Source organism: Drosophila arizonae, chromosome 5 (genome assembly GCF_054131065.1).
Source record: "Drosophila arizonae isolate 15081-1271.41 chromosome 5, UAZ_ARI_1.0, whole genome shotgun sequence".
Classification (NCBI taxonomy): Eukaryota; Metazoa; Arthropoda; class Insecta; order Diptera; family Drosophilidae; genus Drosophila; species Drosophila arizonae.
The window spans coordinates 16,770,581-16,794,094 of NC_142925.1; the positions used below are offsets into that span (position 1 = coordinate 16,770,581).

Genomic DNA, 23,514 nt, shown 5'->3' on the forward strand with positions numbered 1-23,514 from the left:
GCTGAAGCTGTGTATCTGTAGCTGTATCTGTATTTGTATCTCTGGAAGACAGCCGGCAGCAGTTAGCACCTCTAACAAATATCTTTGGCAATTAAAATGCTGCCACGGTCGTAACTCAAATGTTGCCGCGTCCGACTAACAGTTATTTACGGCTCGGAAATGATGGCTAAAACGGCCGTGTCTCGCGTCTTTGGGGCTGCATTTAATGGCCTCCGCTCATTCATAGATTTCCTCAACGTTTCCTGCACTTTATGACTTATTGAGTAGCAAAAAAAAAAAAAAAAGAAAAAGAAAGTGAACGAAAATTGTTTCGAAGAAATTGGTGCAAAACGTTTTCAGCTAATCGCGCTATTTGTTGTTGCCTGTTTCGAATATGCATTATGACAATATTAATTGGCTGACATTAGTTTCACGCCAGGACCAGGTGTTGTGACCAGGAAGTGGGATAACTGTGCATGTGTGTGTGGGTGTGGGTGTGTGGCACAGTCAAACAAATTGCGCTGCAATCAGTCAAGGCTCACTCTGTCCGTCTCTCCGTCTCACTCTTGCTCCGTCTCTTTCTCGCTGCGCTACTCCATTTGTGGAGCATCCCTTGTCGGGTTGAATAACTCGATGAGTGCGGCAGGGCGAACGAAAGTGAATGAGAATGCAAGCGAAGCGAACTGGGCGGGACTTGAGCCTCGTCACAGGCCTCGAGCATGTTAATTATTTAGAGAGCATGCAGATTTATTTACTAAACTGTTGAGCTTACCTCCATCCCTTAGCCACTCAACCCCCTCCCCACTCTCTTTGTTGCCATTGTTTGCGCTTTTGTTGAGGTGTGTTTATTGTGCCAACTTTTTCGTTATGCCCTGCCCGGGGTTAGCTCAACATTTTCATTTCATTTGCTTGCCAGAGATGAGGACACATATTTCGGGTTTTATTTCTGTTTTTTTTTTTTTCATTTTTTTTTTTTTTTGTTTCTGAGATTGTATAGTATTCTAGTATGTTACTGGGGGTTAAAAGTCCTACACGTAAAGGACTGTAGACTTCTTATTATTGCCTTACTCATTCACTTGATTTATTCCCTTAAAAATTTTCTTTTATTGTAGTTTGCATTTTTCACAAATTTTGAAATTCATATTTTATTTAAAACTCATAAGATTCAATATTATTGGGACAGTTTAGCATATTAAGTAACCATTTATAATTTAAAGTAAACCCTTTTTAATAAAATTTATGAAAAAGGCTAGAGATATAGGATGAAACTATGTAATACAGTCGAGTCTCGATAATTTGTACCCCGATAAATCGAAAATCGCGATAACCCGAAAGAAATTCGATCCCCTTGAACAAATTCGTTCTCGATAGTTATCGATAATTTTAGTTTCTATGTAAATCGGGAAAAAAACTGATCCCCTTGCCATTTAGAATTATCGGGATCGGTCGGATCGTACCGGACCGTACATACTTTTTTTTTTATCAACTTCAAAAGCTAGAAAATCTTTTACTTTCAACTGAATACTCCAATAATTTTATATATATTATGTAAGAAGTTTGAGGTATGATATATAAAGTGAGCGTATTCCATATTCCTCATTCCCACATTTCCTGGCATTTTAGAATTTCGTATGCTGCCCTCTGCACTGTCCTCGCAGCACTCACTTTTATTTGTCCGTAAATACGTGCTGGCCCCAAGGCAATGCGTCAAGTTAGCTGCAGAGCTGCATAAAGCAACTGCCTCAGAGACTGGCCAAGAGCAGTTGCAGATATTACAAATGCTCGAGCTCCGAATGAAGATATAGTTGTATATATATATACATACATATATACTTTGTATAAATTCTGTTACATTTAGCATTGTTAATAATAATTTGAGCTCTGCTCCGACTCCTTCACAATATTTGCTGACCCAGTTACTGGCCTGGCTTTTATATATGGCTCTTACTGCTGTTTGCTGTTTGCTGTGCCCACATATCAGTTGTGTTGTGTTTGTCCTGTTCTCACTGCGTGTGTGTGTGTGTGCGTGGGGTAGGCGTTTCAAGTTTCAGCGCTTGGATTTATGCTATTTCTTGGGCAGTTTATTTCTGTTTCTGAAAATATTTCTGGCCACTTCTTAAGCAAAACAAGTCCATTATTTGCTTAACATGGCTTTCTTAGTTGTTATTGTTGTTGTTGTTTTTTCTTTTTCTGTCGCACAGAGTTGTCACACATAGCACTACAAATGTACTACAAAAGCAGCCCAACCCTAAAGCCCTCTGATTTATTACGCCAACATATTGCTTGGCTACAGCTATTCAAGTTCTTTCTGCTCCATCAGCTGCTGCTGCTTAGACTAGTTAACAACATTTTTGATGGCAATTTGGCAGCCTCAATTAGCACAGTTATTTGATTGCTACAATGTTACGGGTGAAACACTAAAATAGACATTTTATGAAATGCCAATAAATTATGGCATTAACAATGTCTATATAAACATATATTACCTCATATCATATGAATATATATTATATATATATTTATCTCTCTGTTTACTACAGCTCATAAATAGCATATTTTAGGCAATTGCAATTTTTATCTACGACTTGATTATGGTTGATAACAATTTGCAGCCCAAAGGAAAGTAAGAAGTGTAAATCTGTATTTATATATATACATATGCGAATATGTGAATATAGATGTGGATGTGTATGTGGAATGCATTCCACATCATTTGAATGATGGAAATAGCAGCTCTGTGCAAGACTCAGGGTATGTCTAAGTCTAGCACTTTCTAGAAGAATATTTTATTTTCCTTTATGGAACTTGGCAATGAAATCCAGCTCTTAGATAATTCGTTTAAAAATTATTACTTATTGAATTGAGATATTCCTGTGAATCATTGAATAGTTGTGGCTAATAACACTTATTCCTGTTCCTCATCATACTTACTCTTTCTTTCTCTCTCCCTCTCTCTCTCTCCATCTCAGCAATGTAAAGATAATCCTCTTAAGCTACTGCAAATCAAAGCTTTATTTATTTAGAATTTTTTTGTATTTTTTATTTTTATTCTTGCATCATCATTTTCCTCAGTCTTCGTATAAGAAATAACATTTTGTTTTTACTTTTTTTTTGCATTTGTGTATTGTGAATTTAGTTGTTGCCGCAATTTCCAGTGTGTATCTGATACATACATATATATATATTTGTTTATATATATGAATTCAATTAAATACTTTAGCATAAATTACTTATATATTTTTATACACACATTTGATGTTTTTTTTACTTTCGTTTAATTTTAAAATTGTTGTTGCAAATACAAATTCGAATTGCATTTGTTTAGCTCTCTGCTCTTCGCTCTTGACTTGCTTTGCCTTAATTTCAATATTTTCTCTGTTTTGTTTCATTTTCATAGTTTTATTATTTTCATACGTTTGTTTTGTTGAACTATTTGAATTTGTTATGCAAATGAACGTTGCAGCTGGGCCTCTTCTATTTGCTTTGCTGTTCAGCCGTGAAAGAACTGAAAATAATATCGAATTTGATTGCTCAAAAATTGCTTGTAGATTTGTTATGCTTTTGGTTTTTTTTTTTTCAATATTTATTTGTTGTTAAATATACATTTTTGCGCTTGACTAACTTTAAATGTAAGCATAAATTATGTACAAAATATAGGCAAAATAAGCTAAAGTTTGTGCTTGAGTAATGAGAATTTCAATATATAAATTTAATATTAAATTTAATATTAAGTTTAGTTTTATTTTCATATTTATATTTCTAGTTATTTACAAATCAATTTTGATTACGTTTTAGGCCAACTTTGAGTTTTGAGCGCTGCTCGACAAATAAAAAATTGAATTTCGCTTAAATTTACACTTTTCTTTTATATATTGTCATCTTATTTTGTGTGTGTTTTATATATAATTATGTATATATTTAAATTTGTAATTTAGTTAATTTTCGAATTGGCTTCTTCAAGTAACTCAGCTTTTGCTCATAGCTCGCTAATAACTGTTGACCTTTCCTTTCTTTCACTCACACTTTGAGAAAGAACTTAACGAAAGCTTAAACTCAACCGATTGAGTCGCTTCTGTTTCTTTGCGATCAACTCGGCTGAGCTTTTGGGTTATTTCTTTACTAAGAGCGTTAATCATCTCTCTCTCTCTCTCTCTCCCTAAACGATGTTCGTGAAAAGAGAGTCACACGATTAGTTCAACTCGAAGCGTTTAACCGTAAACAACAACGAAATGAACCGAAGGCTCTTGCTAAGAGCGAAAACATAAAGAGTAAAATAGGAACAGTTATTTGCGAGTTACGCTTTTGCACTCTTTAAAGTTTGGATTATATTGAATAGTGGACTGTTTGCTTGGTCCCTTTAGCCTTGTTACTTGTTGAGCTCTCATCAAAGTAAAAATTTTGAATACAAATAATAATAATAAATAGTTAACTTAGTTATTGTTGCACTCTTCACACTGCAAACTGTTGTTTCATTTATGTTTATTAAATTCAGTTAAATGCGCTTACTAACTAATGCTAGACTAATGCTGAATGCCTTTAACTATGAGTGGATTTTTTGCTTGCTTAAGAGAGTGTGTGTGACAGAGAGATAGATAGAGGGAGACAGAGAGTAAGAGAAATATAACTATTGCTATTTATATTAATATTTCTTTGCTTTCCTTCAACTTATCAACTAATGTGACATATTTTTAATTTTATATTTTGAATTCTTTATTAATTTCTCCTTTCCTTAATGCTTATAATATTATTATAGTATGCTGCTATACACGTAGATATATCCCTTGTTTCATTTGACGCTTGTTAAACTTTTGTTGCGAGTTATCAAATTCTCCGAAAATGCCCAACTCAAACTCAAATTCGAACTGAAAAGAACCGAAGGATACTTAAACATAAAACTGCCGCTGCTGCTGCTGCTCCTGCGGCTGCTGCTGCAGCTGCTGTGAATATCCCTGTTTTCAAAAGTGATCGATCGCCTTGCTCGGACACTGCGCATAGCTGCGATAGTTGTTGTTTGTCAGCCCCAGGCCCAGGCCCACCAGCTCAATGCCCAGATCCAACTGCTGCTGCTGCTGCTGCTGCTGCTTGTTTTGCTGCTGTTGTTTCTGGTTGCTAGGAACGCCGCGTCCACGTCATACGTAGACCACGTGCGGCTTGCTGTTGGCAGCGCCAGCGTTGGCATTGCCGGCTGCTGTCACCACGCTGCTGCCCTGGAGCGTGGCTGCCTGCTTCAGCTTGGTCATGGTGTGCGTGTCCGGGTATTCGTAGTGATCGAAGCGCTCGTACAGATGCTCCGGCTCGTCGTCCGCCTCCTTGACGGGCAGCTCCCAGGGCTTCAGCGCCCGATACTCATTGGCAATTGTCTGCGCCGCCAGATAGCGCTCCAGCTCCAGCTTGTCCAGCTGCGGCAGCGTCGTCTGCTGGTACTCGTGCCCGCTGTGGCCCTGCAGCGGCATGGCCTGATGGTAGTGATGATGCGCCTGCAGCGTTTGCGCATGATGCGGATAGTTGAGCGTCATGCCGAGGCCACCGGGCCCCGAGCCGCCCAGGGTCATGCTCATGCCCGCACCAGCGCCCAGCGGCTGGTGGTGGCCCTGCAGGATGCGGTCGTGCACATTGATGATGCTCTTGCTGGTGCGCAGCGGGCCGCGCTCGTGCAGCAGCTTGCGCCGGCGCTTCACGAAGCGCAGATAGTAGAGCACACTGATGCCGATCATGAGCACCAGGAGGCTGGTGATCACCGCACAGACGACGGTCACGATGTGCGCCGGGCAGGTGATCTCGCCCTCGCTCATTGTCAGCAGCTGGCGGCGGGTGCGGACGCCGTCCCGCCAAATGTCGCAGCCGATCTGCTGTTTGTCCATGCGCAAGTAGTTGGAGCTGCTGCTGGAGCTGGCGCTGGCGGCGGCCTCCAGTCGCTGCTCATACGCGCTCGGCTCGGTGGTTTGCAGGGCGTTGGCAATATGCTGCTCGGCTATGTAGGCAGCCAGGGCGGAGACCCCATCGTCGGTCTTCAGAGTGGTGTCGTCCTCCTGCTCCCGCACCAGCGATGCCTCCTTGGCCAGCGCGGCCACAGCACCGCCCTGAGCATGCTCCAGCGCGGGCTCTGTGCCCTCAAAGTTGCCAGTGACCAGGCGCCAGAGCCAGAGCAGCGAGCAGTTGCACTGCAGCGGATTATCGCCCAGGTAGAGCTTCTGCAGCTGATCCACTGGAAACTGGGCCGAGTAGAGCGTCTGCAGGCTGTTGCTCTGCATGTACACCTCCAGAATGTTGGGATTGCCCTGGAACAGGCGCATGGGTATGTCACTCAATTGCGGATTGAAGTTCAGATGCAGCGTCTGTAAATGCGTGTTGTCCACAAAAGCTCTGCAAGAGAGAGAATTGAGTGAAATGTGGAAAATTAGAGATTGTCTTCTTCAACAGATTGTTATATGATTAGGTAAAAATGTGCTTAAGGTTTTTTACATTTGTTTCTAATTGAAAATATATTTATTTTATTAATCACATTTTCTGCTAGCTCTAGCTGTAAATAAGTGTATTTCACTTAAACTCTGAAAAAACTCAATTGAAGTTAAACGTGCTCTTTAGCCGACTGTTTCGTTGAGCAAAGCGAAGCAAAAAGCCATTTGTATATGTGTTGGTACTTAATAAGTACTACTTATACGCTAAACACATCGATTGCCTACGCGGTTTGTGTGTGTGCATGTGTATGTAATGCAAAGACCGTTTGTCTTGAGCTTTTGAGTTATTTGTTTATTGAGTCTCAGTGTGCGAGCGTCAATCCTCTCGCTCTAAAGAGCGTCACACGTATATTTCAACTCAAAGCGCTCAACAGAAAACAAAAACGAAAAAAAAACCGAAGGCTCAGGCTCGTCAGAGAGAGAGAGAGAGAGAGAGAGAAAGCGAGTGAGCACGATTCTTTTAGTATATTTCGGAGTGTAAAAGAGCTAGTTATAGCAGTCAAAATTAAAACCATTTTAATTATCATTATGATGTTAAATATTAATTATAAAAGCTTCAGAGTATATCTATCATCTATTCTTTTTTCTAATTTAAAATCTTATGTTGAAGCTAAAATTCTTGACGGATTTAAGACAACCTAACGACATGTGCAGAGCATGTACACTGTCAAGCACACACACACACACAGATATGCTGAGCTGTTGTCAAGGCAACACACACAAACATGCAGAGACACACACGTACACGTATAAGTAATATAGTTTGTGGATATAGGAGTCTGTTCTTGCTGGTTGTTCGTTTTAATTATGCAGAATGCTATGCATCAACGTTAAACTTAAATGCCAGGCAATGAAATACATGAATAGACACACACACACATACGCTTGCAGTCTGAGGCACTGCTCTCGTTAGCCCTTTATCCACATGGCGTCGTCTTAAGCGACGTGGATTTATTTAGCCTGCGTCTATTGCAACCTAATAATAGCAAGAGGCAAGAGGAAGCGAGAGCAGGGGACAGCAAAAAAAAAAAAAAAAAAAAAAAAAAACAACTGCCATGCTGCATGTGGCACGTTGCAAGCAAGCTCCGTGAAGCGTTGCCGTAAATCCCTGCCAAGTTAAGTCAACGTCGCAAAGTCGCTGACTGCACAGGCAGCAGGCAGCCGGCAGTGCATTACCTACGCCCCCATGCCACACCCACCGGCAGGCAGGCGCAGCATGAAATAAGTGCAACGTGGCGTATGAGCAACTTAGCAACTTCAGGCGACGACTCGCGCTGACACACACAGCGAATTTGTCGCTCTTAAGCGATATACATTTTAGTTCTATTTTTTTTTTTCTGCTGGTTTTATTTCCATTTACACTAGCCAACAACAGTGCGTTTGATTTGATTTGATGCAAGCTCTTAAGTTGCATTTCGTGTTAAATGAACGCATTTATACGAACTCTGCGCTCCGTTGATGAAGCTTCGCGCATTGATTTGATAAGTGGCGACGCTTTGTAGCCATCTCAGTTACACTTACTCCCTCACTCTCTACCTCTCGCTCTCTCTTTCTCGCACTGTGTAACCCATTTGTATGCAGCAGTTAGTTTACAACTGATTGCAGCCAGTTGGGCTCACACATGTTGGCGCTGATGCATTTTTCAGTGTGAATGGAATTTCCTTTGCGGCTAAATTCGTTGCAAGTGGATTATATTAAATTATATTTAAGTATATATTTTATGCATTTTTAAGTGAGTACTGAAGACTTGGTAAATAAACCTTCAGTTTTAAAGCTAAAATAATTGTAGAAATACATAATTATATTTATTTTTTTATATCTCAGAATATTTTAATATTCTTTAATATCATATAACATTCATTCTATTGCCAACTCTCATCGGCAATAAATTGAATTTAAATTATGCTCCACCTCTTTGTAAAATATTACTGCAAAAACTCTTAGCCAGATAAAGACCCCATATTATTATAGTCCTTAAAGGACAGCACATGCAGGCACAGCGCGCTAAACTTTCTAGACAAAACAAATGAGGCTCTGGCTCTGGCTCTGGCTCTGCTTCTGCTTCTGCTTCTTCTTCTGGCGCTGCTGAACGTTCAATTTCATGGCAAGTTAAGCATTCAGAAACTTCAATTGCAGGCGCTTAAAAATGTTTGCCATTATCTGCACAGAGTCGCAGAAAAGTTCACTCGAACAATTTGGCGAGTCGAGGCTAAGAACACAAATTCAATTATTTGTGCAAATATTATGCAAATAACTATTACCAGGCCGTCGAAAAAACACTTGGCCGCAAAGGAAAAAAAGAAAAAAATAAAGAAAGAGAAAGAGAAAGAGAAAGACGTGACATTGGCGGCAATTTCTAGTGGGTTGGAAGGGATTGCAGCTAGCTGAGGTGAGGGCAGCAGCGGCAGCAGCAGCAACTGGAGTCGATTCCACAGGTCGCTGCTACCTGCTGTTGAACGCTCTTTAAATGCCGCTTTGGCGACGCCCCAGACCAGCAACAACAACAACAATAGCAACAAAAACTCGCCGCGGGAAAAAAACATTTGAGCTTAAGTTTCTTTCCCTTGCGACTGCCAACGACAGCAGCAGCAACAACAACAACAGCAGCAGGAATAACAGCAACAACAACAACAACTCCAACAACAACAACAGCAGCAGGAATAACAGCAACAACAACAACAGCAGCAGGAATAACAGCAACAACAACAACAACAGCAGCAGGAATAACAGCAACAACAACAACAACTCCAACAACAACAACAGCAGCAGGAATAACAGCAACAACAACAACAGCAGCAGGAATAACAGCAACAACAACAACAACAGCAGCAGCCTTTTTGCTGTTCACCGCTCAGATTCAAACTTCATTTTGTATAACGTTCCTTTATTTTCATTTGTAGACATGGGTGCGGCAATATCTGATATACCCTAGAAAAAGTTGGAGTCATCAATTCAGTGTAGATATGCTCTTAGAAACAGCGATTAGTTTGTTAGCTAAAACTAGCCAAAAAGTAGCTGAATGAAAGTGTTACCTTTCATTTAGCTTTTACAAGTTTTTTTTTTTTCTAAAATATTTTTAGTTTACATATTTTTTAAAATATAATTTAAAATAGAAAATAGCGCATATTGAGCATTTTTTTAGGTATTACTTTATATTTATTTAATTTTAATTTTTTTTTTAAGAGTATTTAGCAATCGCTTTTCTTTTTTTTTTTTTTTTTTTTTTTTTTTTTTTGGCTTTTGCAGGTTTTTTTCTAAATAATTTTTGATTAAATTATTTGTTGTATTTAATTCATTCATTTATTTCATTCTAAACAGAGAAAGTGTTTTTTTTTTTCATTGTATTTATTTAATTTATTTTTCCTTTACGAAGTATTTAAAAATTAATTTTTTTTTGTTTACCCAAAACTCAGTCGCTATTTCTTTGCCTCAGTTCTGCTTCTCCAAAATTTATAATTTCATCTGTTTTACAGGGTATTTGTCAGTCTCTCTTGGTAGCCTAAAGTGCTTCAGTTGTTTTTATATGTGTGCATATATTGTGTGATTTTTTTAGCTGCTGCCAGCGTCAAGCGTGCGGAAACGGAAATGGTTGCCATGTGTGTGTGCGTGTGTGTGTGTATGGGGTGTGTATAAGTATGTGCATAGTCGAAAATGTTGAAGTTCTTTTTTTTTTGGCCAGCTCATATGCAAATTGTTTTGTGTGTGTGGGTGTGTGTATGTGTGTGTGTGTGTGTGTGTGTGGTGCTTGAATTGGAATTGCTGAAAATCGGATTGAAATGTTTGCTGTCCATGTTCGTGGGGCTCAGTCACGTTTACCGATTGCGAGCCCCCGCAGCAAGAGGGAGATAGATAGAGAGAGAGAGAGAGAGGGAGAGAGACGCACAGCTATTACGGCCATAGTCAAGCAACTGATGAACAGTCAATCAGTTTGTCAAACAGTTTGTCAGTCCAGTCAGAGCAGTCAATCAAAGGATATGTTGTGGCAATGCCATATAGTTTTTGAATTTGCCATATGCCTGTCTGCACCTCTCGCCCTCCCCCTCTCCCCCTCCCTCTCCCACTCTGGGTAAATCCGTTCTATTCACTTGATTGACATTTTTACTACAATAAATTGAGAGAGAGAGAGATATGACAGTTGATAGCGCCCAAAGGGAAATCGTTTGAGCCACGAGACTTGGCCGTTGATTTATTGAGTGCTGGCCGGGCGAGTGCTTAAAGAGCCAGCTTAAAGCATTCAAGGCGTATCACGCCCAGGCAGTTATTAACTAATTGCCACAGACACACACACGCACACACGCACACAGACACATGTCTTTTGAGTTGCGGCTCGCGACAAATTATCAAATGATATGCCTGAAGCATTTGTTAATGGCATTTTAAACGTTTTTAAATTGCGCATACGCCCCGTTGAGCCATTCATTTTCGCAACTCCAATGACGAGCACAAAATATCATATTAAGCTTATGTTTAATGTATATTCAGCACCCCAATGACAGTGCAAAATGAGACTATGCTTAGGACAGTTGTTTATGCCTTGCAAGGACTGCGAAAACATGGACTCTAGTCAGGCTGGGAGCTAGGCATAAAAATTGGGTATGCTGAGCTAATTAAGCTGCAATTTATGTAATTTAAAGTTGCCTGCGATTAACTGTAAAATTGTTTAGGGCTCAGGTGCGCTAGTGTTGTTGTTGTTGCTGCTGTTGCTGTTGCTTTGCTTGCATAATTTATAATTGTCTTGAAATTCAAGTGCAATGCAGTGAGCGATGGCAGTTACCCAGCAGGACATGCATATGCATAATGCAGAGAGCTCACTCTCACCCTCTCTCTCTCTCTCGCTCTCTCGCTCTCACTCTGATCTGCTGTCTCTATGAGCATGCAAATAAGCTTTGCGCAAAACACTGGCATAAGTATAAACACACGCATAATAGCTACTCACGAGGCTGCCTTGAAATATTTCCCGGCTCATAATTTATGGAAAAATTGCCGGTTTGCCCAGAAATTGCCAAGGAGGAAGAAGGCGAGAGAGAGAGAGGGAGAGAGGGTGGGAGAGAGAGGGAGACGGTAGAGCTGTTAGGCAGGCAGCAGCATGTTTATGTTTTCCTGTTTCCGTAATTTCTTCCTGCTTTCATTTTGCAGCTGCTATTGTTGTTGTTGCTGTTGTTGTTGTGGCTGCCACTTTTTCTTGCCACTGCTGCCGCTTCTCACTCACAAAATATGCTGATAAACGTGAAATTATGCATTGCATACTTTTGTGAGCTGCAGCAGGAGGAGGAGGAGCAGCAGCAGGAGTAGAAGCAGCAGCTGCTGCTTTAACGCGCCTCCTGCTTAATAGGAGCACAGGTCATGGGTTTACCTGTTAGCTGGCACTCATTTCTTTTTGCAGTATTTTTGTAGTATTTTTTTGTGTGGTATATCTATTACTGCTGCCCGATGAAGAGCTCTCTTTGTATTCCCCATATTGGCCTTAGCCTTATCTTGTTATTCAAAGGGTCTTCAAGCTATTTTTAGGCCAATTATGTGTCACGTTTTGATAAAGTGCTAAGGTGCAACGGTTTTCTATAACCCGCCCTCGTCAAAGAACAGACATCATATAAATTGACTGGTAATCAAGGTTATTTATTTATTTAGTTTCTCGACTGATAAGAAGTAAATTGAATGCACCTCGACTCATTGAGTCTCTTATAAAAAGAACGATTCGCATTGGGTTCGATTTAGTTTGAAGTTAGATATGAAGACAGTGATTGCAATTTTGGCACTTGTTGGGCTGAGTGGGGCTCTGTCCTATACGGACGTGCTGGAGGCGGAGTGGGAGACGTATAAGCTGGAATACGATAAGGTCTATGAGAGCGAAGAGGAGGAGCTGCTGCGCAAGCTCATCTTTATCGATAACAAGAGGCAGATCGATAGGCACAACCAACGCTACAGGCTGAACATGGAGAGCTACGAGATGGGCGTGAATCAGTTTACGGACATGCTGGACAAGGAGTTCGAGAGCCTGATGTTGGGCAGCATGAACATAACGGAATCCGATGCGGATTTATTGTATACGCCAGACGAGGCCTACGCGCTGCCCGCGGACATCGATTGGCGAAATCGGGGCGCCGTCACGCCCGTGAAGAATCAGGGCAAGTGTGGCGCCTGCTGGTCCTTCTCCGCGACGGGCACCCTGGAGGGCATGCACTTTCTGAAGACGGGCAAACTCGTCTCGCTCTCCGAGCAGAACCTGGTGGACTGCTCAACCACCCGCTATTTCAATAGGGGCTGCTATGGAGGAATGCCGGATCGGGCACTGAATTACGTGATAGACAATGGGGGCATCGACACGGAATACTCCTATACCTATGAGGCCAAGCAACTGTCGTGTCGCTACGATCCATTTCATATTGGCGCCCAGGTCGCGGGCGTGGTCCGAGTGCCGGCGGGCGAGCCCCACCTGGCCGTGGCAGTCGCATCGAAGGGCCCCATTTCAGTGGGCATTTATGCGAGCAACAATTTCAGAAACTATCGCGACGGGGTGCTGGACGATAGGCAATGCAACAAGAGGCCCAATCACGCCGTGCTCGTGGTGGGCTTTGGCCGTGATCCACAGGGCGGCGACTTTTGGCTGGTGAAGAACTCCTGGGGCGCCAGCTGGGGCGACGGGGGCTACATACGCATGTCCCGCAACAGGAGCAACCAGTGCGGCATTGCCAGCAATGCCGTTTATCCACTCGTCTAACTGCTCCATGTTCAGTTTCTTTCAGTTATTCAAATGCGATCTATTCTATTCAATTCGCATCTGCAATTGACGTGAGTGGCCCTCGTTGAGCATAGGGCAATAAAACAATGCTTTATAAATAAGATAATTAAATAATTAACAATTTGTACTTGATATTTGCATATAAAATTATTTTTTGTCCCAACTAGAAAAATTACAGATAACTCTGCAGAAGTGTCTGGTCTGAGTACGTGTATTAAAAAGCTTATACAAATTATGTAAACAATGTTTTGTTTTGTTATTCTATTGAACTAAATCGAGGGCGTCGTAAAAATATAAAATGGATGTACAGATTCTTCAATCCATAAAAATTAAAAATTAAAGAGAAAACAAATATTATATTAATTGTTATAGCTTTAATTGCTGACAGTTGCCCAAAAATAGTTATTTGGATATATTTGTATTTCTGTAATAAAATTATATGCCATCGTTGTTCAGCTGGGAAGATTTTATAGCATCATATAGTATATGAACATAAATTTGGTTGTATATCAAATAATTTGGCGTTCATTAAAAATATTCACAATAATATTAAAAAATTAAACATGAATAATGCTATAAAAACTACTACAGATTTATATATATGGGTATACTACTATATATAGTATTTTGTATACTACAGTACTATAGTATATAGTCCTTTTTTTTATTTTTTATTTTGTATTTTATTTTTTTTTAATTTTATTTTTTTTATATAATCTTTTTTTCATATATATATTTATGTATATTTGATAGTTTAATAGTTCTTCAGCTTCATTTAACACTCTAAGCAATACACATATAATTTCATTTTCTACATATTATGGTATGTAATACTACAATGCTATAGACTATAGTATACTACGATACGATATATAAGTATTTTAAACATCTCTCATGTGCGATGATGATTGTTAATAACTTTAAAGTTCTTCAAATTTATATTATATTTTATATTTTTTTTATTATATATTATATTTTTTAATTATTTAAAATTTAAATATATACATAATATGTTGAATATAAAAATATATATATTTTAATATATATTCTACTTATTATGTTACATATTCCACTACATATATAAGAATCATTCATTGATATACTCATATATATACTTATATGCCTCACTGTTTCATATTCCACTACATTAAACACCAAATCTATTTACACCCTTAACTACAAATCTTTTGTATTTCAATTTCTCTATGCATTAACTACAAATATCATGAGGTAAAGCATTGCTCCATAAGCTCCCACAGCTGCCCGTCGGCCTGGGCGATTACAACCCCAAAAAGCGGCCACAAAACAAATGTCGTTCGTGCCCCAAGCCGTGGCGCAATGCGAATCGCATTACAACGAGACAAATGAGACAAACGAGAGAAATGAGCCAAATGAAGTCTGTTCGTTTGGAATGCATAAATTTGAAAACAATTAGATTCAATTTTGGGTGCGCGCAATGACGAACCGCAGCAAGAGGCGAGACGTGCAACACCTTTCGGGTTAGCCCGACCCGGACCCGGACCCGGACCCGGACTCAAGTGTTAATGTTGCAAATGACTTTTGGCTATTAAGTCATACAGCGGCTCCCAGCAGAGATGAGCGCAGCTCACAAAAATGTTCACTTAATATTCCCTTTGATATGAACAGCAGGAGTTGGGGCCAGCTTCCTGCTGCTGCTCCTGCTCCTGCTGCTGCGGCTGCTGCTGCTGCTCCTGCTGCTGTTATGATACAGGTATGCTACTATATGGAGTTGGGCTCTTTACTTTTGCCCTGATACGTGCCGCTGCCTAATGAATTTTGCGTACGCGCGCTGATTGTTCGGGGTGTAAGGTTTTTGTAATGAGACAATCTCGGAGGAGCAGCAGCAGCAGCAGGAGGAGGAGCAGCAACACCAACACATGTGCAACTCACAGTTAGCGAAATGTATCTGCCATAAACTTTGCTATCAACATGTCGCCATCGTCGCACGTTTGGGGTGCGTTTCCATTAACGCATTTGCATAAATATTTACATACATGTGCACGGGTAGAGCAGGTGGGGAGGTGGGGGAGTTGACATGCCCCATTCAATCTTTTATGCAACGCCTGGCCGAAACTTTAAAATGTTGCGCTATTTCCGTTTGCTCCCCCCATTCCACACACTCACACGATTTTTTTTATTGTTTGCGAAAGGGTGTCTAACAATTTGTCTGGCACCCCTCTGGCAGAGCCAGTGACTTGTTTATGCTGTCTGTCGCAAACAGTCAACCCTCGCTGGAGTCAACCCGAACGAACGAACGAACACACACACTGGTTGGCTACAGTCTTAAGCTAGTGAAATATAATTTCCTGCTTGTTGTGCACATTCTTAATCTACGGAAGGAAACGGGAATAAAGTCGAAGCATGTGTTGGCTACAGAAATTCGTGATTGGCTCTGAAATCAAAGTGAATGCGTGCAGGCATCCGATGAGAGAGCTGTTATTAACAGCTCTGATTGGAAATACTAGTTCGCTGGAATTATATGTGAGTCGCCATTTTGATGTTTGATTGAATATATGTATTTAACTGGTAAAATTCATTACAGAGCTGCTCACATGTATGATTGCAAATGTTCAGCTGGAATTATGGCTCTATAGAGAGCTGCTGAATGCTTGTCTAATTGGAAATGTTAAACTCAGACTAGAACTGAGACATTAGTTGGATTGATCAGAGAGCTGTAAAAAAGTCTGCTTGAATATATGAATGTATGTTGGAGTCTTCAGAGAGCTGCTGCAGATTAAGAATGTTTAGCTGCAAGTATGTTAGTTAACAGTTGAATTCTGCAGAGAGCTGCTGCTAACATTTCTGATTGAGAATTTTTAACTGCAACTATGAATGTTTAACTGCAGAGAGCTGCTGCTAACATTTCTGATTGGAAACGTTTGACCAAGACTATGAATGAGATTTCAATTGGGCTCGACAAAGAGCGGTGAACATATCAGATTGAATGAATTTGAAGGTGTATTTAATAAAAAGCTATTGCCAACATGCCTAATTGGAAATGCGAGCAATTCCAATTAATTCCGCAAAGAGCTGCTGTTAACATGTCCGATTTGTTATGTTTAACCGTAACTATGTTATTTTGCAGTTGATCGGAAATGTTTTATTGTGACAATGATTGACATTTAAATTGGATTCTTCAGAGAGTTGTTATTGTTATGTCAGATTAGAAATATTTAGCTCAAACTAATGTGCTGAGCGTTTAGTTTAGAGAGAGAGAGAGAGAGAGAGAGAGAGAGAGAGAGAGAGAGAGAAAGACAGACCTGTTGTCAATAACAGCTCTGATTGGAAATATTTAGCTACAACTATGGCTGACTTTTCTGCTAATGCTTGCCTTTTATAATATATGAGCTTATTCCTCTCTAGAGCAGTCTAAATCTCAGCTTTACCATTTTCCTTCAAACATATATGAATGCATGCAAAATAATTTTTTATTTCAGACCCACCCACTTCGGCCTGAAAAAACGAGGTTGAAAATTCAAATTTTCATATATTAGCATAAGATTTTCTAGCAATAGCCCCCAAAAAAAGCCAGACAAACGCAGAATTTAGTTTGCAAATAAGCAAAACATGAGTGCGTGTGTGTGTGTGACAGTCAGTGCGTGTGTGTGTGTGTGTAAGTGGTATGTAAATTTGAGTTAGGCAACAATTTGTCAGACAGCGAACAATGGCAAGAGGCAACCGGCAACAGTTTGGCAATAGGACTCGAACTGAAATCAAACAAAAGCTAAAGCAAAGGCAAAAGCAATTACAAGTCTGGTAGGGCAGGGGGCGGGGCGCGGCCATGTCTCTGGCAAGAGAATCAAACGAAATTACAAAATTAAACTGATTTAATGGCATTGGCAGCTGCTCAGCTCGGGATCCATTTACATGATTCGCTCTCCGAACATTTTCTCTCATATCAATATTATTTCTATGCTCGCCTGGAAGGGGGACTGCGAGATGGCGAGAGGGAGGGTGGGAGGTGGTACACAGATGTCTGATTGACAAGCAAGTCGAGACGCTGGCACAGACAGAGGCTCGCTCGTTCAATGATTTGATATGAAAATTGCCTGGAATTATTGAATTAACATATGCTCGAATTGAGCTCAAGCATTTCAATGTCTGCCTCAGCTCGGAGTTGGGCAGAGGCAATGGCAATTTGACTTTGTGATTGTGTGTGTGTGTGTGTGTGTGTGTGTGTGTGTGTGAGTGTGTCTGTGTCTATGTGATGGCATCTTATTACCAAAGCGTATTAGACATGATTGATTGCATTGAGCAATAATGATTTGTAGCCGAGGCATGTTTAAGTGTCTCCCTCTATATGTGCTTGAGCTTCTGTGTGTGTGTGTGTGTGTGTATGTGTGTGTAAGTGTCTGTGTGTGAGGGGGCGCGCTTAGGTCACGTGCAAGTGTGTGAAAGTGAATTGCATGACTGACTGCTTTGCCAGCTTATTTTCGAGAGCAGCTGTAAACGTCTAAGGGTATTGAGCCACATGATTATTCTGGCCAAAAGAAAAAAAAAATTGCATACTTTATGCGATGCTGGAGGTTGCGGTTAAGGCTGTCAAGTGAAAGTGCAGCGCAGCTAAAATACAGCTTTAATTCAGGGTTCGTTCAATAGAATTCAATTAATTAGTTAGTGCAATGATATAAGAAGATTTATGTGTTATGGTTATCATCATGTAATGTAAACATGTATGCATAAACAACATTCCTAACATTATTCATTGATAATGTTAAAGTCAAGCCTGCTTACAGATTCCTAATTCTGTTAAATTTTCTTGCAATTGCTTCCTACTGTTGCAGTTGTATTAGTGAGCGACTGAGCTCTCGCGATCGAGTGGTTTTTAACAGTGTTGAGCGCTTGCATCATACAAGTTGTATGTAGTTGCTCTAAAAGCATCACTCGAATGAGCTTAGCTTTTACATGCACGTTGCTCATTGTCCTGCATGTGTTAATTTTCACTTCAAGAAGCAGCGAGCGAGAGAGCGACAAATATAGCTGTCACTGTTAAATAACTCAATCGGTGATAGTTATTGCTGAACATAGTGTTGGATGTGAGTGAGAGCGAGAGGGCTACGCTTCGGACATGCTCGTTTTGATTTCGTTGAATGAAGTGAGCACGAAGAGGAATGAGCAGTATGAAAACGCTCTCAGTGCACAGCAGCCAATGGGCTTTAATTCATTTGTAAAGAGTGATAAAGTGCAGAGGCCGATCAATGTATACAGCATGCCAATTGGAATGCTCATATAAGAGCTAAACTCTTCTTAAATATTGACATCTCTATTTCTATTAAATATTGATTTTTTTAATCTTAAATCATTTTAAATTTATAAAAAGAGAATAATCATCATTCTCTTTAAGTACACAGCTTAGAAAATGTCAGTCGAGTCAGTGGTCTATCAGGTTCTTGCTTATAATCAAGAGGTTATCTAGCAGCTCAAGAAGTTTCCCTTAATGCTTTACAAAAATTAAGTTCTCCGAGTGTCAAGAAAGTTGTTTATGATGCTGCAAGGGACACGGCTGTAATTGTGATGCGCCACATATAGATTTGTTGTTTCTGTGAATTACTCTCACCTTGGGCCAACTGTTTGCAATTGTCCACATAGCTGATTTTTCGTTTTCAGCTGCTGGGCAAATGTTTGCTGTGTCTACATTTCATGGCGCTGACCCAGTTAGCAGCCGTATAGAGCATATACTATATATATACAGTCGAGTTACTTAAGTATCACTGTAACTTTCTTAGAGTGAGAGAGAGATAGATAGAGAGAGAGAGAGAGTGGGGGTGGCATGGGGCGAGGGTGTAGATTTTTAGACAAACTTTCACTTGGCTCAACGGCAAACTTACCTCGAATCGATGCGCTGCAAATAGTCCAGGCGGCTCAAGTGCAATTCGCGTAAATGAAACAAGTTTAAAAATGCTACAGCTGGCAAGTGGGCGAAACGATTGCCGCCCAGGTTCAAATAAGTGAGATTTGAAAGTTTCGAGAGCTGCTGGGTGGGCACCATCTGCAATGAGAGAGAGAGAGAGAGAGAACGAGAGATTTAGAGCTGTAGAATGAAAGAATTGCGGAAAAAAAATCATTTAATTTCAAGCGTTTAAACAAAGTGAAATGGCAGCATCGGGGCCAAGCTTATAAAATGTTAATGCCATCCACTCAAATCTGAAAGCGTTCTGCGGCTGCACTTGATAGTTGCCACTAAGCTGCTGCTGCTCCGCCTCAACCCCCCTTTTTAGACCAAAGCGATTTGTTTCGCGCTGCTTTAAGGGCAACTCCGGCTGTTGTTCAACAATAAAATGTGAAACACTTAAAAAGCGCAGTTTTTGGCAGCGACTGCAGCTGCGGCGGCGTCAGCGGAAACGGAAACGTCATGTACGTCATGTACATCCGTGCGCCATTTTGTGATGTCTGGCCAAATCGCTTTGTTAGCCGCCTGTGTGTATGTGTGTGTGTGTGTGTGGGTTGGCAATACAATCAATCTTGCAGCAAATTTGTTAGAGTCCCAAACGATACCTACATGAGAGCGTGTTCTAATAGAGACTGCTCGACTAGCAGATACCCTGAGTCCTGCTAAAAGCTGAAATCAAAATCACATCCCAAATAACACATAGACACACACACACACACACACACACACACACACACACACACACATAGGGACTGTCATAATCACACACCTCCATCTGCTGTTACATACATTTCCCCAAAATCATAATCCCCTGATTTTCCATTTTCAATGAAAAGTCACGGCAAAAGGTTTCCTTTTTTTTTTTTTTTTTTTTTTTTGGCAAGCGCACAGCTCTTGACTCTGCTCCAATGGCTCATAAAAATAAAGTGTAGCTGTAGCGCCTGCAGCCCCTGTAACTCCTCTCCCGCTCCCATTCGACGCTCGCATGCAGTTGGTAGCGAGTCGGAAGCGACGTGCCAAGCGTCCGGACACGTGAAACGCCTGCGATAACCTAATGAACTGCGTAGGAACTGGGGGCGCCGGTCGCCGGTCGCCGAAGGCCTCTGCCAAGCTCATAAGCCAAAACCGAAACCAAAAGGAGAAGCAGACGCAAAGAAAGAGAACAAATTAAAAGTATTACGCATACGCAATGTAGGCCAAGCGCTGCAATTGTTTAACCTAATGGCAATTTTCAGCTCGTTCCACATTTTGTTGTTGTTGTTGTTGTTTTTTTCTTTTTTTGTAACCCTTTGCTCAGTGTTTGCCCAGCACTCAAACGGGGCGCGCGGGCGGATGACTAATTAAAAGGTTCGTGCTGTATAGAGAGAGGGAGAGTGGTGGAAAGAGAGAGAGAGAGAGGGGGCGGGCTGGCCAGTTCGTTTGCCAGCGCAGCGCAGCGTGAAAAAGAGAGGGCGAGAGAAATATATGAGGCTGGGATAGAGACTGGGGCTGGAGCAGGGGCTGGGGCAGAGCCAGAGGTAAAGTGGCATAAAAGAAAGCGAAATTATATTGACTTTGATTTCTCAAATTAATTTCCCTTTTCGCTTTGAGTTAACGGCAGTTACCTTCAGTTGCCGCTGATCCAATTTTTTATTGAATGCAAAAGTTTGCAAATTTAATTTAAAGAGCCAAGGCATTTCCCATTTTGACTTTAGTTTATGTAAGAGAATTTCAACCTTAGAGCAGGAAATATTTGCGCATCGGAACTCAAGCCCAAATAACTCTGAAGTATTTTCTTATGTAAATGTGAAAATTGTGCAGAGCTAAATAATTCGATTGTATGCAAATTCCGAAATGCATGCATTCCCTCGATATTTTTGCAATTAACTGACACGAATGCTGAATGCAATAATATTTATGCGCGATATGCAAAATCAAAGTTCACAACTTAAATCACAATAAATCGACAACAGCAACAACAACAACAACAGCAACGAATATCAACCACAAAAGGCAACAACAGCGGGCATATTTTTGTTTAAGCTACAAAATATTGAAAATTACACAAAAGTTATTTTCCAGCATTTCTGTTGCCATTTGAAATTGCTGGAAAATGTTGAAAATCGAATTATTGCAAAATATTGCGCATTGATGCAGAGGCGCCTGACCCCAGACACAGCAAACAAAGGCTTATTTATTGGAGCCCGATCTTTTGTGTTTGAATTTGGCGCTTGCTTTTAAATTATTTTTCAATTTTTGTTTTTTTGCCTATATCTATTAATAAGCAGCGAACCAAGAGCGCAAAGAATAAATTTATTTGTATTTTTGTTGGGCGCTCATAATAGAAATTTGGAATTATTCAAGAGCATTGCTATTTTGTTGTTTGCTTAAAAATATTGTCAATTTGAATATTTAATATTTATATGAACATCAATTTAATAAAGGGCAAGCAATATTAATTGCAATATATAATATATATTAAAATTAATTTAATATGTGGCGAACAATATTAATTTTTTTTATTGAATATATATTTACATTAATTTAATATATGGCAAGCAATGCATTGATTTTATGTTAATTTATAAAAATAATATAGCATTTATATAATTATTTTAATTAATAAAATATGTTAATAAAAACACTCTTCATGCTATTGTTAATTAGTTTATATAATATTGAAGGTATTTAATATATATATTTTCTTCTGTTTTACTCTCTCTCTCCGTAATTTAAGCAAATATAAAACAAAAAATATTTTGAGCAAAAGCTTACAAGAAACGATAGCTAAAAATAATTAGAAAGGTGAATAAATTGTTATTCAAAGTTAAAATTTTTTTGTATTTTTTTTTATAATTTTATTAAACGGATTTTTTAATTTTAAAAATATATATTTTTTATATTGAAAAAAATATATAAAAGTGGAAAAATATATTTTTCTAAAATTTTACATATAATTCGATATAAAAATTTAAAAACAATTTGGTATAATTCTAAATAGCAAATTATTCGTTTTTCTGATTATTTATTTATTTATACATATACCTTTTTTTTTTTAAATTTAATAGAGCATTATTTTAGGTTTAATATTTATATATTTAACAAATAATATGTATATGGAAAACTAATATGCACTTTAAATCTCAAAGAGCTGCACGCATGCAGCTAACTTTATAATTGGCAAAGGCCAAACTTTAGTTGCTGCTGCTTGCAGATATTGAGCCCCGGTTGCTGAGTACCTGATATTGCCTTCGGACTGCATAGCTGAGTGCATTTTTATGCACCATGTAATCACAGACTCTCTAGCTGTTGCCTTAGCTGCTGCTTTATTGTTGTTGTTGTTGTAGTTGTTGTTGTTGCTTTGTTTTATGCAAACTGGCATCGACTGGAGCTTTGGGATGAAAAACAACAGGCAACATGGCCGCAGTCTGACGAATACATTGCGCACCTTGCTAGGTGCACGTCTAGCTAACTGTCTGGCCTGCACACACACACACACACACTCAACCACACACAGACAGTCACACACACAATATATTTATGGTCGTTAAAAAGGGATAAAGGATACTGAAGCGCTAAGCACCAAATGCCTGGCATGGCCGAAGCTAAGCAGGTGGAGCTACGACTCCTGCTCCTGCTGCTGCTGCTGCTGCTGCTCCTGCTGCTGCTGCGCGTAGTCAACGGCAACGGACAGAAGAATTTATGGCGCTTGGAATCAGTTCGAAACTACTTAAAATACCTTTTGGCATTTTGCAGCTGAAATATATGGGGTCTGGTCGTGTGCACTCTGTACGGGCAATACCAAATACTGTGACCGTGTGCAGCAAACTATGCCATGGCATGCAGTGCTCTGTCCTGCAACTGCACTTGCCAGCTACACCACCAGCACGACCACGCCCCCGCCCCGCCCACTAGCCAGGTGAGTGGTACAAAAAAAAAATTCATTTGACTGCTTTTTGGAGCTGCTCATCTTGAGCTCGGCATGGCGACTTTGTTTTTCGTCGTTGTAGCATGTTTTTGGTATTTACTAAACTGCATTCCATTGTTGCTTCTTATACTACTCTGTCTATCTCTTTCCCTTGTCTAGCTGCTCGCTTGTTCTTTTATTATGCGCAGACATGGTGGCAGTTGTTATAATGCAGCCATAAGCATAGGTTCCACTCAAGTGTGCACCTGATTCTTTTACGTATTCTATGCTCTCTGATATTGTTGTTTGTATCTTCGAAATTCGCCTGCAGATTAGCATGATTATGCATGTCAGTCTGTCTGGGCTGCTGGCTAAACATGACAAGTTTTTTTTTGGCACAATGAACTGTATGCAAAAATATATATATCTATATAAATTTATTAAAATATTTTTAATGAATAAATGAAGACTTTTCGTAGGAGATATCCTATCATAAGATAATCAGAAAATGCATTTTCTGTATAGGTATAGAAAATGAGGC

The 23,514-nt window shown here is 39.9% G+C and overlaps 1 protein-coding gene and 1 pseudogene across 1 annotated transcript in view; one reads left to right on the top strand and one right to left on the bottom strand.

The window, feature by feature from the left end:
• Positions 1-3,004: 3,004 nt before the first annotated feature.
• Positions 3,005-23,514, bottom strand: part of Fili (Fish-lips) — a 124,035-nt gene continuing 103,525 nt past the window's right edge. Inside the window, exons 4-5 of the mRNA XM_089471954.1 lie at positions 19,026-19,186; positions 3,005-6,342 (exon numbers count right to left, since the gene is read on the bottom strand). Of these exons, the coding sequence (XP_089328080.1) occupies positions 5,109-6,342; positions 19,026-19,186 (1,395 nt within the window). The 3' untranslated portion in view covers positions 3,005-5,108. The remainder of the gene's footprint in view (positions 6,343-19,025; positions 19,187-23,514) is intronic.
• LOC108617400 (cathepsin L-like peptidase pseudogene) lies at positions 12,132-13,310 on the top strand (annotated as a pseudogene).